Below are 18,652 nucleotides of genomic sequence, written 5' to 3'. Positions count from 1 at the left end.
GATTTGTCTCCTTACAGGCAGCTGCAAAACAAGAAACCTAAAAGATCCCTTTTAAAAAAAAATGACAAACACCCAATGGGTGGGGGGAGGGCAGGGAGGAAAGAGGAGAGAAATAAACCATGCAAGCAATGAAAGTAAGCAAAAAGCATTTAGAACGAAAGTGAGTCCTCAGGCATGAAGCCCAGAGCAGCCGGAACAGGATCACAGCCTCAGCCTCAATTCAGCACATAGCAGAGCAAACTACAATGCTCAAAAGTATCAGGAATACTGATTCATTAAATCAGAACTACTGTACCTGTGCCCATCGACATTAATCCCATTTACCAGCTCCAGGACTGCAGAATTTCTATGCCTTGCCAATTCCAGTGCTCGTCTCAATATTTAAATGCTGTTATTCTCCATTCCTTCCACCCTCCCAGGTAGGGTGCTACAAACTTCAAACACCCTCTGCACAAGAATAAACTTTTATATATACCTTCTAAACCTTTTTACTCCATAATTTAAATCTATACCCTCTGGTTACAGATATCTGTGTTGGTAAAAGCTTGCTACAATCCACCTTGTCTATGCCCCTCATAGTCTTGCACACTATTTTTTCTATCTTTTAAAATATTTATCTACTTTCTTTCTAACATCTTTTGGAACTCCAACAGGATCACTGGAACATTACAATGGTCTGAATCATGCTAGATCCAGCCGTTCACATGGACTCTCAATCCACAGACCCTGCCTGCCTAACCACTCGCTGTACGCTACTGGGATTTCACTGGTTCTCAGGTGCAGGGAAGGCAGAAATTCAAGTACACTGACTGATAATTCATATAGCATCACACCCGCCACTGGATTGCAAGGATTTCAACTCCAGAGTTGGCTGTGCTGGGATTCTTAAGTATAACGTTGGGGAAATCGCCATCCATCAGAGCAAAGTTGGCATCCATCACTAAGGAACCTCATCATCTGGGACATGCCTTCTACCCGTTACCATCGGGGAGATGGTACAGGAGCCTGAAGATGCACACTTCAATTCAGGAATACTTCTTCCCCTCTGCCTTCAGATTTCTAAATGGTCCTTAAAACCATGAACATGACCTCATTACTCCTTCATAAACTCCTGATGAAGGGACTTGGCCCAAAGTATCGACTGTTTGCTCCCTCCTTAGATGCTGACTGACCTGCTGATTTCCTCCAGCATTTTGTTGCTAATTATATCTTTTTTATTTGCACTATTTGCTTTTAAAATTTGTAGTAATTTTGTTGTTACAAAACAACAGACTTCATGTCATACCAAGTCAGTCTGATTCAGGTCCCACACAGATGCAGAATACAAGATGCTGTAGACTTCTGTGGGTATGGTGAGCCTACAGATTAGGGATAAACCAGAAACATTTTGATTTATTTTAGTTTTGAGTAATGGTTTTAATTATTTCCAAGTGTATTATGTTGGTAATTAATTTTAACTCTTAATTTTAAAAAATATAGATTTCAATATTAAATCTGATTCCTTGTACCCTTGTTCCTGGTTTTACTAATTTTAATTGTGTGCTCTTGCTGAACAATAGAAATTGATTTTCCTATTTAGCATCAAAATCTGCCATGATTTTGAATCAAATCTCCTCTTAACCTTCACTGTTTGTCAATGCAATTAAACATTAGTGTGCATCTTTAGATCCTGTTATCTCAGGTGATAATTTCCACATACTCTCCATTGCAACAACCTTTTCCAATTATGACATTTAAACCAGGGCGCAAATCTGTCCTAGCCCAGATAAACCTGGTTTTTGAACTGCAGCTTATCATGTGGATCATCTCAAAGCAATTCCTGCAATAAATTACTTTCAAAATCCAGTGATTATCCAGGTAGGTAAACTCTGCAACCACTGAGAGACAGCTACAAACTATGAACTGCTATGGGGTGAATCAAAATTTAATATGTTTTATGCATTATTTGTTGAGGGAGAAATATTATAATCTGGCACCAGTAGGACCTGATGAGTGCCGGATTAGTGAAAATGCCAAATTACAGAAGGATCACATTAAGCAATAGCTAACCACCTCATCATACCTTTAAAATATCAAAGGATTCAAAGGTTCATTTAATGTCAGAGAAATGTATACAATATACATCCTGAAATGCTTTTTCTTCGCAACCATCTACGAAAACAGAGGAGTGCCCCAAAGAATGAACGACAGTTAAATGTTAGGACCCCTAAGCTCCCCACCCCTGCTCCCCTCCCTCCCGCATGTAAGCGGCAGCTAGCAACAATCCCCCTCCCCACCAGCAAAAAATAAAGCACACCCGCTACCAGCACTCAAGCATGAGCTAAGCGATAGCAAAGGCACAGACTTGCAGTTACCCCAAAGACTACATTGCAGTCGCAGTTACTGAGGGAATCCTCGTTAAGTTTCTTTTCCCCCGCTTAGTCATATGCTTAAATTCAGTGGGTCACCACGTCTGATCTGAGGTCGTAGGCAGAAGAGAACGGAGCACCGGCCAGGCGACGCTGGAGGGCAGCATGTGACTACCGGCAGGCGGACCGACCCAGCGCGCGCCAGCTCCCCCGCCACTGGCGGGTGAGATGGGTAGGTGCACAGAGCGCGCCAACACGTGAATGGATCTAGTGCAATCAAAACAATGCGCAGTAGATTGGTACGGTGGCCCAGAAAATTTTAAATTACAATTGCGCAGAAAATTTGAAATCAGTGTGGATTATCGGATTATTGAATGTTGACCTGTATAGAAAAATACTTGTTTCCCTCCAATAGTGCCTGGTGTCTTGAATCCCTATTGGAGCACAAACAGCTGACACAATCTTATTTATTCCATCATATTGTGTTTCTTTGTTTTGTGGCTGTCTGCAAGAAAATGAATCTCAAGGTCGTATACAGCACAGTACATATAGGCTGATAATAATGTACTTTGAACTTTGAAAAGTGGACATCTCCAACAATACAACTCAAGGATGCACCACTGCACTGTTGCCCTAGATTCTGAACTCAGATGGGAATTGAAATAACAGTTCAGCCCAGAGGCCAATGCTACCAGCTGTGACATGCTAAACTACAGCAGTTATACTTAGCTAGTCTGGCGACTGCAATACAAATTCTTCCTTTAAGCCACATCCAGAATTGTGATTCCAAATCAGAGAGGCTATTAATTCATTTTTGGAACACAAGGACTATGGACTGCTGGAATCTGAAAGTTATTTTAAGCTTGACAGTGCACATACTCGTCTAGGTTATGCACTCAGAACCCTACATTAATAGACCAGTCTTCCTACTGCGGCAATATGATACCATGATGGTTAATCTCTCATGTCAGCTATACACATTTTGAGCATAGCAAGTTTATATAATGTTCCTCTTTCAGGATGTATCTCTGCACTGAGTCTCTAAGAATACCATCTAGTATTCTCAGTTACTGGCTTATCTACTGCCTATGAAAAAAAAATCAAAGCTAACTCAAAGCGTTTTCTTTTTGCTTAACATAAAACAGAAAAACATTGCCTCATACAGTGTATGGGATAGGGGATCTTTTATCAGATTGCAAAGAGAAAACAGGACATGCCAAAACCTTGAAAGCATTTTATAGATACAGTGCTCAAAAACAGTCACTGATTCGGAATTATAAATACAGTGGATTCCTGCAAGTTGGGTCATTGACTAATCGGGGCAGTCACTTATTTAGGACAACTCTTAAAGAGCAAAAACTAATCAAGAAAATAGCTGGGATTCCCTTCATTTATTTTAGACACAATGCTGCTTAATTGGATCAGGAGACTCTTGCCGATCAGTTTCTAACCAGCATCAGTCACATGCCCTTTCATGGCCATTAGACACTACACTGTGCTTAGATCAAACAGTGTTAAATAGCGGCAGCTGCAAGTACTTGTGTTCAAAAAGCTGTGATTTTAGTCACTAATAGTTGGTCAGAAATAAGCAGCAAGCCAATTCAGAACTGTTTTGTGCACCGCTGTGTCACGCAATCAGGCTTGGAGATGTCAGAAGTGGCTGGGAGTGAAAGTGAAATGATTTCACACTTCAACACATTAGGAACTATGAAGGATTTCAAGGTATCGACGATCGTCTTAAATGTTACAATGAAAATGAAGATTTGGAGGATGTAATCGTCGAAGGCATTGTATGAAGGGAGTCCATTAGAAAGCACTTCATCTGCACTGATTTTGTTCATTGGTGGTTGTTCACCATATCTGATAATGCCAGGAAACGTGGGAGAACTTTTAAAGTGGAAAAGCCGGTGCACTGGGTAGTTCCACTCTCTCAACCTTGCCTGTCCAGGTCCAGTGGTATAGGTAATCGTCACAAACTGGGGTCTTCCTTGGTTGCAATGGATAACCATGACTCTTTCGGGAACTCATTATGCCCTTTGCTCTCCACAGGGCATTGCAGAATCGCCTTCCTGGCTGCTGGATCTCACTGTAGATCTCATCAGACCAGTCCACCAGAGCTGATCGCATACTAGAACAGGCATGCCCCTATCTCAACGTAGTAAGAAGCCCGCTGATTACCCTCACCCGGTTTAGCCCACATGTTGAACAGTGAATGGGATGCAGTTGCTATCAGATACAAACAGCTACTTGGAGCTAAAGGTGAGAGCAGAGTGTCCAGTAGGGAGCTAACATGAGGGAGCTGTCCCAGGTTGGACATGACATGCCCCTTCACCAGAGATGCTACCCCTCCCTGGACACCCCATACACCTCTTTGTACATTTAGTCATTCAAAGAACAAAATGGCAGTGAATACTGGATGAATTCCTCTTTTAGGAATTAATATACAGTTTTATAGTACTGCAGAGGTATTGGTGGTGTTCAAATGTGTACTGTATTTCATTTAAATACATAATTTGTTACCCAGTTAAATGGTAGTTTATCTTTTTTATACCCTTTTACTTATTTCCATGAAACTTTGGATAACTGGGGCAGCCACTTAATTGGGCCAAAATATACTGGTTCCAATATGTCCCAATTAACTGGAATCTACTGAGCATATGTTCGTTGTCTTTGTTGCTGCAGTCCGTCCACTTCAATTTTGTCATGTTGTACGTTCAGAGATGATCTTCTACACACCACTGTTGTAAAGCATGATTATTTGAGTTACTATCCCATTCCTGTCAGCTTGAACCAGTCTAGCCATTCTCCTCTGACCTCTCTCATTAATAAGGTATTTTTGCCCAAAGAACTGTCACTCACTGGATGATTTTTTGTTTGTTTTTCTCCTGATTCTCTGTAAACCTAGAGACTGCTGTATGTGAAAACCCTAGGAAATCAGCAGTTTCTGAGATACTCGAGCTATTCCACCTGGCACCAAAAATTATTCCACAGTCAGAGTCACTTAGATCACATTTCTTCCCCATTCTGATGTTTGGTTTAAACAACAACCGAACCTCTTGACCATGCCTGCATGTTTTAATGCATTGGTTTGCTGATTAGATATTTACATTAACCAGCAAGTGTGCAGGTACACCTAATCAAGTCACCATTGAGTGCAGTCTTGTTACATAGCCCTCACAAATAGAATGCGACCAAATCAAACAGAGGTACAGCAAAGAAACAGGTTTATCAGCCCACAAAGTCCATGTTAACCATCAACCACCACAGAATTAAACAGGCTTTAATAGACCAAAGCAAGTTTGCTAACTTTTAAAATGTAGATGGCTACATTGTAAATCATATTTACCATTCCAAAACAATACTGTACAATCCAAACATCGTTCTGTCAATATCATTCCAACTTTAAATTGCTGACCTTGAACCAGTCAAACCAGTTTTAAATGAACCTTTTAGCATTGGTTGGTTGAAGAAAGGGAGTAAAGATTAATTCCTAAATAATGACTGACTGCGTCCACCCCCGGATGGATCAAACAGTAAACTTCTGTTGGATCAAACAGTAAACTTCTCTTTCTTCAGTAGTGGGATTACACAGAGGCTGCAGTTCTTTATGCTAGGAGCTCAATACACCGCCAGGTTTGCACACAATGCAGAGATCAGCAGTAGCCTGGGAATGCCGAGAAGGACAGAGTCTTATTTGACACAAGTTCAGAACCATTCCTAAATTTGTAAATTATGTACAAAATAAAGCATACAGTATCTTACAAGTGGACACGATCACAGTTTAAAAGAGCAGCAAAATTTCACATTACACTGCCAAGAAATTAAATATCGTCCTGAAATACATGTTGCACAACCATCATTAAGTGAATCTTAAAAAGGCTCTTTTGTACTGCAAGCACTATATATTTGTCATAAAAAGCAAGGATAATACATACTGTATTTAATAGAGATTTGAACTCTTGCTTGTATGTAGAAATGAGACATAGACGAACATACTGGTTCATTATAAGTTTTAGCATATTGTTCCCTCAACACAATCCAGCAAGGCAACAATTTGGTACATCTAACAGTAAGTGACCTCACTGATCTGCCTGACTGACTCACTGAGTGTTTCCAGCAATTCAGTTTCACTTCATATTTCCTGAAGCAATTCAATTTTGCTTTAGGGAAATGTGAGTACTTATCAAGATAAGCATTATGTTTGGAAATCGGAAACTCATGGAACATCTACTGTAGTACAAATAGAAAATGGCAATAATTTGGGCAAAGGTCTTCAACTAGGTCTTCCCCTAGCTTATTTTTCATAGAAATCCCAGCAATTAAATAAAAGTACAGAGAAAAATGAAATTAACAGAAGAAATACAGCTCTTCCGGTAACAAAAAAACAATTGCACACCATTAACCTGCGTTCCAAACAAGAGAAAAATCCAAGCAACACACACAAAATGCTGGAGGAACTCAGCAGGCCAGGCAGCATCTATGGAAAAGAGTAAACAGTCAACCTTTTGGGCCAAGACCCTTCATTGGGACTAGAAAAAAAAGATTAGAAAATGGGAAACCTTGTAGTTGAAAACCCTCATTCCTGGAATCATGATGGTAAATCTCCTCTGTTCCACCTCAAAAACTTTTGCATCCATCCTTGTGTAGCGTCTCTTACCAAACACAAGAATCCAGTTATGGCCGCACCAGAGATTTACAAAAAGAGTTACAAGATTAGGGGAACAGTCATTCAAAACTGAGCTGCAGAGGAACAACTTCTTGCTTGGGGCAGTTTATCTCTGTAATTCTCTACCTTAGAGAGTGGCAAAATCATAAATACAAGGACATTCGGCACTTTAATAACACAAAGGGTAGTGCAGATGCTGGAAACCCAGAGCGATAAACACAAAATGCTGGAGGAGCTCAGCAGGTCAGGCAGCATCTATGGAGAATAATAAACAGTTGATGTTTTGTACCCAGTCCCTTCATCAGGACTGATGAAACAGAGGCTAGTTTGTTAGAGGTATTTAAAAAGAATGATTAAGTTTTTCAAAGATCAAAGAGCAATGGAGATCTGGCCCAAAAGAGGTCATGAGACCTCAGTCTCATCAGCCTTGATGATAGGAAATTGTAGGGAAAGCTTGAAGTGTTAAGCACCCAATTCCTGCTATTTTCTTATGCCACTATCATAATAACAAAGATCAATTGAAACAAATTTCCTAAATTACCTTCATATCAAAAATAGCTGTTATAAAAATGGCTATCATAAATACAGGCAATAACACTCAGCAGTGCTGTCAGCATCTATAGAGAGAGAAGCAAAGATAATGTTTCAATTTTAAGACTTCTTCAGAATATTAAAAGCAATTGTGGTTGTCTCCTCCAAAAGCAGCTGCCTATAAAATAATTAGCTAATGAATTCATTGCTCGTATCAGATCAGAATAAATGTCAGCTCAGTGGTCCGCTACAGTTCATGTCTGGCTGTATTTCTGTAACAGTAAACAGAATTACCAGGCGTGTGCTGACATAAACAAGAATCACTTCCTTCCCATTAGCTGATGAAATAAATCAACTTGTTTCACCAAAACGTTTCTGTTTTACAAAAACCTGTATCAGACCTACAACCTCAATGTGACAATCCAACTAACAGTCCTCCAGATACTACAGAGAATAACATTACAATTAATAAGCACAAATAAATTTTCTTACTAGTTCATCACTGGATGGCTTCAGCTGTTTTGAATGAAGAAATGAAAACTTATTACCATTAGCAAAATGAAAGGAGTTTACCAGAACATTTGTGGGAAGTTCCCAGAAATAAAAATGTTTGATTATGATACGAGATGACTTTCAGTATATCTCATTTTAAAATGTGAATTTTACTGTAAGGTTTATGATAGTTGTTGTAGATTTTTTTCTTAACATCGCATAATAATAATAAAGACAAATTGTTTAGAAAAATACATGAATACAAGAAAACAAAGCTTTTGTTGGACAAAGGTTTCGCAACTTCCAGGAAAACAGAAATTATTATGGAAGCATGCAAAAAAAAATCAATATGGTGCAATCATTCTATTTATTTATTGTAGTGTAGAATCATATCCTTTACCCTTGATACATTTTTGGAATCGTGGATCTGAAAGCTATTGATGGGTTAATGAATTAATGCAATTGCTGTTGAAATTCATATATAGAGTCATGTACAGCTTGAAATTTGTACTATATCACCGTAATCTCCCTAAAAATATGTAACAGTTAACCAAGCCTGTTGAAAATGGAGGATTTCCCTCAACATAGCCTGAAGCTCTTTATACATTGTGCACAAGGGGACTGTCCGGTCTGGTAATTTGCTGACGGTCTGACAGGTCTGAAGGTAGTGAGCACTGACTGCAACTGTTGAGAAGCAGATGGTTTCATCCCAATAGACAAATGCTGAAACAGCATATATTACACCAGGGTCCTCAATAGGGCACATTTTCAGAAAGAATGGAATTCTGTTATTATACAATTGGCTTTTTATACGTAGAAGATATTAATGCCATTAAGAGTAGGCGTTGAAATTCTTTAGTCCTGATGTCCTAATTAACCCCTTGCTGTAATATAACCAAATTTCCATGCAAAACTACCTAACAATAGCTGAAAATAATTATTTTCAATTTCAATTTAGCACTTATTCTAATAGTGCCTACTGGATGACAAGGGCAGAATTGCCATACTTACAATATTATAAAACAAAAGGCAAGGCTTCTGTATACTTTAACCAAATGAAAAGCATGTTCAAACTCACATACCTAAAGAACTGCACTTAAATATTAGAAATATGAAATTAGGACAAAGGCACTTTTTCCTAACCTCTGATTTAATTGCATTAGTTATCTCTCTCCTCAAGGCAATGAACAAAATGCAATGAGAGCATCTAAAGACAATGACAACGATGCTGAAAATGTAGGCAATAATTCTTAATGTGAAGCATCATTTGTTCAAAGAAAGCAAGAACAGGAATTGGGAACATGAGGCATAAAATTTCAATTTCTGTTTTCCCAAATTTAAACAAAGACTCTAAATAAATGGCTCAAAAAATTTAGAGGGAATATATGCATTTATCACAACTCAGATAATGTACCTGAGTACATTTGTGCAGGGCCCTGACAGTGCTTCTATCCACTAGCTGACAGTCTTCAATATACACAGCAACATAATTAAAAATGGTTGTATTTTCCAAGACAGCAGAGTACAGGCAAATTCTAAGATTAAAATAGATCCCCAACAAAATACAACCATCGAAATTATGCTCTACATGTTCAGTAAAATGCAGTGTACTTCAAATGTCATTTTGTTAAATAAAACCTTCACCTTGGTTAAAAAGGCCTTTGCAATCTTAATGTTGTCCTTCTTCTGTCCATTGGCATATCCTGAGCCTGTGCTGAGATCAGTGGCTGTTGCCAGTAAACCATTAATCCATCAGCCAGAATTATCAGATGAAAATAATGTGCTATCAACGTAAATACAAAAGGGTTCCAGCTAAGTCCTGTTCAAAAGGCTGAAAAAGGTGCTGATGCCGCACTCTCAGTATGTTTCCCCAGTGATGCAGCTGTGACACTGGTGAATGTGCGAAGTACGCTCCTCTTTCTCTGTTGGATGCATGCGATTAGGCTCCACCCTTGCCTGTGCTAAACACAGCTCCACTGAAAATCAGCTCTCAAACCTGATCGGATTCTCCAAGGACACATTATACCACATGCATTAATGTAGGTTAAAAGTTAACTCCTTAGGTTCTAATCCTGTCCAAGTTATGCACCAAGAAATCTTAAAATACAAAGAATTCAGTATTTGATAAATGGGTGCACTTTAAGTTGCCTGACTCAAAAACATAACCAGGAAGGAAAATAACCACAAACACAAGAGATTCTGCAGATATGGAAATACAGAGCAGCACACACAAAATGATGGAGGACCTCAACAGGTCAGGCAGCATCTATGGAGAGGAATAAAGCACCAACATTTCAAAAGAAAAATCATCTACCCCATATCAGTTTGATTTTGTGTTTTTTATTTGCAGTGTTTGCCATTTAACTGGGCAAGGATGGTCAACAACAAGTATCTTCTCCTTTCAAGAAAATATACTGCACTAAAATATCCACATATATAAGGACATGGTGCATGTTTTTTTCTACAGGACACTGCAAACCAGTTGTCACAAAACAGTCTCTAATCAGCTCCTTATTGGAACTAAATTACAACTCCTGGGCACACAGTGAAGGAGTCCATTCGGCCAACTGTGCTTACTAAGTGTCAGTCCATGATTTTTATTTGGAGGCACTGATTTCTCATTAAACACTAGTCCTAGATTTGACAATCCGTTCTGAAGGAAAAGGATGAAGAAGATATTTACCAGAATGTTGGCTGACATAGTTGAGGAAAGACTGGATAGATTAGGTTCTTTTTCCTAAAGTGCAGGACACAGGGGGAAGAAGGAAAGAAACACAATGTGTATGTACAAAATTATGAGCTAGAGGGATAGGGTAAGAGATGTAGCAAGGATGGTTTTTTTTCCATCTGGAGCAGTGGTTCCCAACCATTTTTTAATGTCATAGACCCCTACCATTAACCAACAGGTCCATGGAACCCAGGCTGGGAACCCCTGATGTAAACACACTACTTGAGATGATATAAACTCACTGAGCTGATGGTAAAGGAAGATCTAGTCATAGATTTGAGGCATTCAACACGAATATAGGCCCTTTGGCCAACCGAGACCATGCCGCCCATCAACCACCCATTTAGGCTCATCATATATCCCAACATTCTCTTCAACTTACCCCCAGACTCTACCACCCAGCTCTAGACTAGGATTTACAGTGGCTAATTAATCTACATGTCTTTTGGAACATCAGGGGGTCGGGGGGCCGAAGAGAAACCAGAGCACAAAAAAGAAACCCACGTGGTCACAGGGAGACACAATACAGTCAGCATCCAAGGTCAGAACTCACCCCGGATCTCTGGCACTGGGGCAGTATGCTGCTCACAATATCCCCAATGATAAGCATTTATAAGACCATAAGGTGTAGGAGCAGAATTCGGCCATTTGGCCCAACAAGTCTGCTCCGTCATTTCATCAAGATTGATCCATTTTCCCTCTCAGTCCCAATAAAACGTGGAATTTAAAGTGGAAAGAGACAGCAGGTCAAGGACCAAGTGCTGTTACGCGAGTACAGATGGGTACTTGAAGGTCAGCATGGGCATGGTGGGCCAGAAGGCCCATTACTGGGCTGACAACTGTGTTCATGCTTATAATTCCTAATCTTTGGCCAGACAGCTGACCAATGCATACCACTATGAGCAGTCCTGTGCAAGTGCACTCATTTTTACTGAGCCATACATTCTATTTTTCATTCCATAAGACAGTAACAATATATTCTCAGGCATGATTTAATGCTGATGAGTGTTTAACATTTACAAAGCATAACTTAATGATGATCTGTTGCTGTCATGTTGAATGCGCATTTCAGATAGACAGCCAAGTTTCCAACTAAAACAATCAGCAGCCTCGTGATACGGTTCAGTTTAGAATGCTATGACATGATCTGCAGTGGTCTAACCAGCATTCTCGGAAAGGTTCTGGGTGAAGGTCCCACCACATTGACAATGGACAAGCATTATGAGCACTTCAAAAGGGTTCTCCCATTGTCTGAACTTCCCTGCCATCTCACTTATTGAGACTAGCTCAGCTCTGCAGAACAACTGCTGCATTTCACTACTTCACAGATATTGTCTATCTACTTGAATTTACTTGCTGAGAACAATTATCATGGTCAGAGCTTAGGTGTAGCAGTTAATTACTGGCCCAATTAACCAGAGGCCTGGCTTAATGATCCATAGATCAAATCTCATCAAAGTAGCTGGGACACTTGAGTTATCTAACTAAGTAAACTGTTTTTTTTAAATAGATATTTTCAACAATCATTCTTGAAACAAACAGGTTCTTCAAAAGACTACGAGGCTCATTGATAACCTTTAGTTAAGGAAATATCATCTTTACCAGTCTGGTCCATATAACTTCATACACAACTGATTCCATGGGACCATAAGACATACATAGGAGCAGAATTAGCCATTTACCCTATTGAGGTTGTTCCACAATTTGATCATGGGTGATCTAGCATCCTGTTCAACCCCATTCTCCTGCTTACTCCCCGTAACCTTTGATACCCTTATCAATCAAGAACCTATCAAACTCTGCTTGAAATATGACTCGGGCTTCACAGCTGTGGCAACGAATTCTACAGATTCAACACCCTCAGGGGAAAGAAATTCCTCATCTCTTCTAAAAGGACACCACTCTATTCCATGCACACAAAAAGAGCTTGCTTCTTTATTGGTCTCTGAAGTGTCTAGAAAGTGTCTAGCTTCAGTGTCCCCAATACAAAGCCTTGCCATTATCTATTGGTACAAATCAGTCGTGTGATAAAATACTTTGCACTTGTGTCAATGACAGCAGCTTCAAAAACCCTCAAGAATCTTGATGCCGTCCAGGGTGAAACACCTTGTTTGGATGAGATTCATTCACAAAAGTATTTACTCCTTGCACCACCACACTGTGTGCCATCCACAAAGTCCATCACCGTTACTTACCTAATTTCACTCTTAAACCTGCCAGTTCTACCTCCAAGAATAAAGGCAGTGGTGCATGGGGAATATCACCATCTGCAGGTTCCCTTCTGTCCCACACATCATCCTGATCTAAAAGTACATTCCTTCATGATCACTGTGTCTAAGTCATGTAACTCTATCCCTAAGCAGCTCTGTGCAAATACCTTTACCACTGGACTGCAGTGCTTCCAAAGAGCAGATGTGCTGGACAATAAAATCTGGCCATGTACAATCACATACAGTGATAAAAGAAACAGAAATAGGTACATCAATGCTAAATTTCACAAGTGACCACTGCAACAGGAGACCTGAAAGCATGAAGTAGACCATTAATGGGATTAAGTTGAGTTATAAAATGGACTGACAATTCTAAATGAAAATGAAGCAATGAATGTGTGTTAACCGATGGTAACTGAACTGAATAATAACAGTTAAAAATGCCTCAAATGGAGAAAGTGGGCAGCTTACAAGCTGAAATGTCTGCACGCAACTTAGATCATCTCTCATGATGTCAACAGCATTTACCACTAAAACAAGATTTTAAAGATAATAATGACTCCTTTTTGGAAAGGATCATAATGAAGCACACATTTGTGCCTTTTAATTTATTTTAATGCATGTTCATTTTTTACATAGTGGAAATATAGGTGGCCACTTTATTAGGCACCGCCTGGTCTTTTGCGTGGTTCTTGGAGTTCTGCTGTTGTAGCCCATCATTTCAGGTTCAACGTGTTGTGCATTCAGAGATGCTCTTCTGCACACCACTGTTGTAAAGCATGATTTTCTGAGTTAATGTCACCTTCCTGGTAGCTTGAACCAGTCTGGCCATTCTTCTCGAACTTCTCTCATTAAAGAGGACATTTTCAATCACAGAACTGCCTCTCACTGAGTGCTTTTTTTTTGTTTCTTGCATCATTCTCTGTAAACATTTAGAGACCATTGTGAAATACTCAGGAGATTAGCTGCTTCTAAAATACTCAAACCACCCCATCTGGTACCAACACACCTATCCATAGTCAAAGTCACTTAGATTACATTCCTACCCCATTCTGATGTTTGGTCTGAACAGCAACCAAATCTCTTGACCACATCTGCATGCTTTTATGCACTGAGTTGCTGTCATGTGATTGGCCAATTTGTATTATGAACAGGCATAATGGTTAGAAACAGGGGAGGCAACAACTACAATTCGGAGGGTCAGGGACCGTGATGGATGGAGAGACATGATCGCCCACGCCAAACGGCAAGGCACCTGAATGAATGCATGTATTATGAACAGGTATACAGATGCATCCAATAAAGTGGCCACTAAGTATATTTAGCAGTTCTTGCAAATTAAACTTGCGTGTTCCATAGGCATAATCGGTATAGAAAAAGAGCTGTTACAAATATTATCCAAACAATAAACTACTCATGATAAATCTGCTCATATTTCTCTTGGTCTGGGCTTGTAGGCAGGGCCATACACGAAAACAACGATAAGTTAAATTAATTACAGCTTGACTGACCACTAATAGAATTGATTTCTGAGAAAGTGAATCTATCAGCTTAAGCTATTGAGTTAACTGCTGTGTTCCAGTATGGGTTAACAGAGAAGGCTGGAGTGGGAAGCTGGGACCTTAGTTCAACATGTCCTCCAGAGGGCAGCACATTCAATAAAGTAGCACTCAAATGGTGGAACTGGCTTTCAGCACTCTAAAAGTGTAAGGTTGTTCTGTAACTTAATTTGTACGTTTAATCATGGTGAGGGGTTTCTGCATGTTTCAAAATCAAAACTAATACAATAACATACAGTATTAAAAGAGTTATGGTAAAAATTTGTAGATGTTTTGCATGTACAACAGTACTTGCACGTGTAACTATAGAAAGAACAGCCAGAAAATTCCTCCTCCTTTTTCAGTCAGATTAATTCTAAATATAAAAAGATTACATTTGAATCTTATTTCAGCTCATAAACTCATTCAGCTCTTCTTTGAATGCCAAAATGTCTTTTCCAAATATAGTCTTGTTGAAATCAATAACTAAAAATATAATAAGAAATACAATTCATTTTGTTTTCTCATCTAATAAATTGCATCAACATTTTGTGCAAGTAAACGCACACACACATTAGACTCAGTCAAAAGACTCCGTGCATCCCACCTCTGGACTTTTATACCACGCAACCACTCTCCAATCTAGACCCAAGTTTTCTTTAGCACAGTCCACGCTAGTAGGCTACAAAAGCCATACATTGGGTACAGTTTATTCAGCGTTGGGCTTATATATTACTAAATTTCCAAGAGGCAGGCCCATGAAATATTAATTTGCCCATGACCTATGCCTTGGGTATGAACAAATTTTAAGTATTTTTTTTAAATCTAGCTGCTGTGAGCTTAGACTCCTTGACACAGTCACTGCAAAATTCACTGTAGCATCACCAACAGAACACTAAAAACATATTGAAGTGTTTAAAGCATATGTACACCCAGCAGCACAATAAAATAACATGCAGTGATCTTACATTATGCTTCCATGCACCATTTTTCAGTATAAAATGATTTTGAAAGATGGTTGTTTATTACAAAGGGTTGTGAATTTTCTATAGAATTTGTAATAAAAATTAATTTTAATAAATAGCATTTGTTATTTTACATTAAAATGGGTATATAATTTGGCCGGAAGAGTATAACAAAAGAAAGCATGAGAAAACTACACTTGGTCAATGAAGCTCACTTATGCAAAGACCCAAAGACATCTGTCCAATAAAACCCGATCTGCCTATTTAATTTCCTAATACACTGATTCAATGCTCACAGAGCAGAATTAAAAATAAGTTCTAACATGTCCATCTATCCTCACACCTTTAAAATTCAATCCTGTTTAGCTGATGTCCATTATGTCTGTACTATGCTTGATCATCTAATCCACATTTATCTCTGCAGCCTTTAATCCCTTTTTCACTTAACATGCATCCCACTCCATTTGAAGGAGTTATAGTGATAATTACCTTATTGACATTGTCCAAGTTTCAATCATCTTGATTTGCTGGAATATACTGCTAACATCAGAAGCACAAAACATTTCAGAATTTTTCTGTATTTGTATTTAAAAAGACAAATTGTATTCATTTATTGATGTACAGTGTGGAATACACCCTTCCAGCCCTTCGTGCCACAATGCAAAATTGGAATCAGGTTTACTATCATGCCGGTGTCATGAAATTTGTAATTTACAATCCCCCAGTTTAATCCAAGCCTAATCATGGGACAAATTACAATGACCAATTAACCAGCCAACCAGTCAGCATTCGGACTGTGAGAGCACACAGAGGCTACCCACGCAGTCGGGGGAGAACATACAAACTCCTTACAGGCAGCGGCAGGAACTGAAATGGCAGCAACTGTACTGTAAAGCGTTGTGCTAACCACTCTGCTACTTTGCCATCCTATGCAATCTTAATTGTTTAATTCTAAGTTGCCTGCCAATGTCAAATTTGTTTTATATAGCTTTACAGTAATTGCATCACAACAAAAGCATATAATTTTATTCAACAAAGTGGAAATTGACAATTAATGGTATTAACAAATTTTACTTTTGTTAATCAACTTGTTCTTTTCACATTCTAGACCGATTAACCTGCAGAGTTCCATCTGCTCTGCACATAGTTGAATTATCATCCTGTACACAGATAATGAATGCCACCACAACAAAGACAGCTTTCTAGGCAATTCAAGTGACAGATTCACCCTTTCCTATGTATGAGTGACAAGGCAGAGGATTTCTAATGGCATTGCATGTTACGAGATTGGATCTCAAATAAATAACAACAGCTTTTGCACCTCTCAGTAATATCCCTGCTTTATTTATACCACAAAATCTGTTGAAGATCAATTTATTTCATAGAAGCGTGCTATACACTTCTTTCGTGGATCAATGGTGATTGTACTCTGATGTTCAGCTTGCCACAGGCCTTGGAGACTTGATTGAGGTACTTGCCCATTTTTTTTGACCTTTTGAGAGTTTATACATATTTATTTATCAGTTATCAGCCATCCTCTTCTGAAGAGATGAGCCCTGCTGTGAAATTTAATCTAAGCACTATGCTTATATACAGCAGCCATTAGTGATGCTGATGGTATTTGGGCTTGAGGGCACCTGGATGGGATAAGTCAGCAACATGTTCCAACACAGCACCTGCACGTGTACAGGTACCTGGTTCATATTTTCTATGCATCAGTCTTTTAATCCTTTAAGAAAATGGAAGGACTTATTTAATGAATTCTCAATAAATATTACAATATTAGAACATAGAACAGTACAGCACTATACTAGCCCTTCGACCCAAAATGATGTGACAACGTTTTAAAACATATCCAAGATCAATCTAACCCTTCCCTTCCAGATAGCCCTCCATTTTTGTTTATCCATCTGCCTATCTAAATGTCTCTTAAATGTCCCTAATGTATCTGCCTCTACCACCACCCCGGCAGAGTGTTCCATGCATTTGGTTGGCATCCATCTGTCTCAAAAAGATAATGGGTGATGATAATCATCATCACAAGCCTGGGCAGAAGGTATGGAGGTCCTGAGATGCCCAATTGTCAAGAAAGGGTGCAGAGGAGATGGACAAGGATGTTGCCTGGATTGGGGAGCATGCCTTATGAAAACCGGTTGAGTGAACTCAGCCTTTTCTCCTTGGAGCGATGGAGGATGAGAGGTGACCTGACAGAGGTGTATAAGATGATGAGAGGCATTGATTGTGTGGATAGTCAGAGGTTTTTTCCTAGAGTTGAAATGGTTGCCTCAAGAGGACACAGGTTTAAGGTGCTGGGGAGCAGGTACAGAGGAGATGTCAGGGGTAAGTTTTTTTTAAAACGCAGACGGTGGTGAGTGCATGGAATGGACTGCCGGCAATGGTGGTGGAGGCAGATACGATAGGGTCTTATAAGAGACTTTTGGATAGGTACATGGAGCTTAGAAAAATAGAGGGCTATGGGTAAGCCCAGTAATTTCTAAGGTAGCGACATGTTCAGCACAACTTTGTGGACCGAAGGGCCTGTATTGTGCTGCAGGTTTTCTATGTTTCTATCCCCCTCTCAGTCTCACCAGTATAGTCCAAAGGAAAGCTTATGAAGCAATATGTTTGGCACCAGCTTGGCTGCAGGAGCTGTCAGAAGGATGTTCAATGACATCCAATCGCCTTAGGGGCTCCACCCTGGATATGCTGCCTGGGTTTACTCCCGTAGCTTTCGTCTCTCCCAAGGCTGCCCACAAGGCAGTGGGGCTATTTACCCATAGCTGGGGATCTGGTTCACGAGCACCAGGGCACATCCAGACATTGGTGGGCCTGCGTGCACGGGGGTCAGACCTTCTCCCAGTCCTCTGTAATTCAGCCTGAGTCCAAAAAGAGTTCCTTTCCCCTGAACTCCATGCATTTACCTCTGTTTCAAAGACCTACTCTGACATCCCTCTCTACATTTTGTTCCAATCACCCTAAAAGTATGTCCTCTTACATTATTGCATCCCCTCCCCCAAGGAAAAAGGCTGTACACTCAATCTATGCCTCTTACCCTGTACACCTCTGTCAAATCACCTCACTCCAAAGAAAAAGCCCCAGATTGTTCAACTTTTCCTCATGAGATGTGTTCTCTAATCCAGGCAATATCCTAGTAAATCTCCTCTGCACCTTTTC

The 18,652-nt window shown here is 39.6% G+C and overlaps 1 protein-coding gene across 5 annotated transcripts in view; it reads right to left on the bottom strand.

Moving 5' to 3' along the window:
- The window catches only part of cyth1b (cytohesin 1b), a 265,069-nt gene that overhangs the window by 88,055 nt on the left and 158,362 nt on the right, over positions 1-18,652 (bottom strand). The window contains exon 1 of one of the 5 annotated variants that reach the window (XM_072242620.1): positions 6,284-6,302. The exons of the other annotated variants lie outside the window; for them this stretch is intronic. Within the exon in view, the coding sequence (XP_072098721.1) occupies position 6,284 (1 nt within the window). The 5' untranslated portion in view covers positions 6,285-6,302. Of the gene's footprint in view, positions 1-6,283; positions 6,303-18,652 lie in introns of those variants that run through there. 5 annotated transcript variants of the gene reach the window in all.

The sequence above is a fragment of the Mobula birostris genome, chromosome 24 (assembly GCF_030028105.1).
Source record: "Mobula birostris isolate sMobBir1 chromosome 24, sMobBir1.hap1, whole genome shotgun sequence".
Classification (NCBI taxonomy): Eukaryota; Metazoa; Chordata; class Chondrichthyes; order Myliobatiformes; family Myliobatidae; genus Mobula; species Mobula birostris.
Note: the sequence above shows the minus strand (reverse complement) of the source record. Positions and strands in the feature narration are given on the sequence as shown.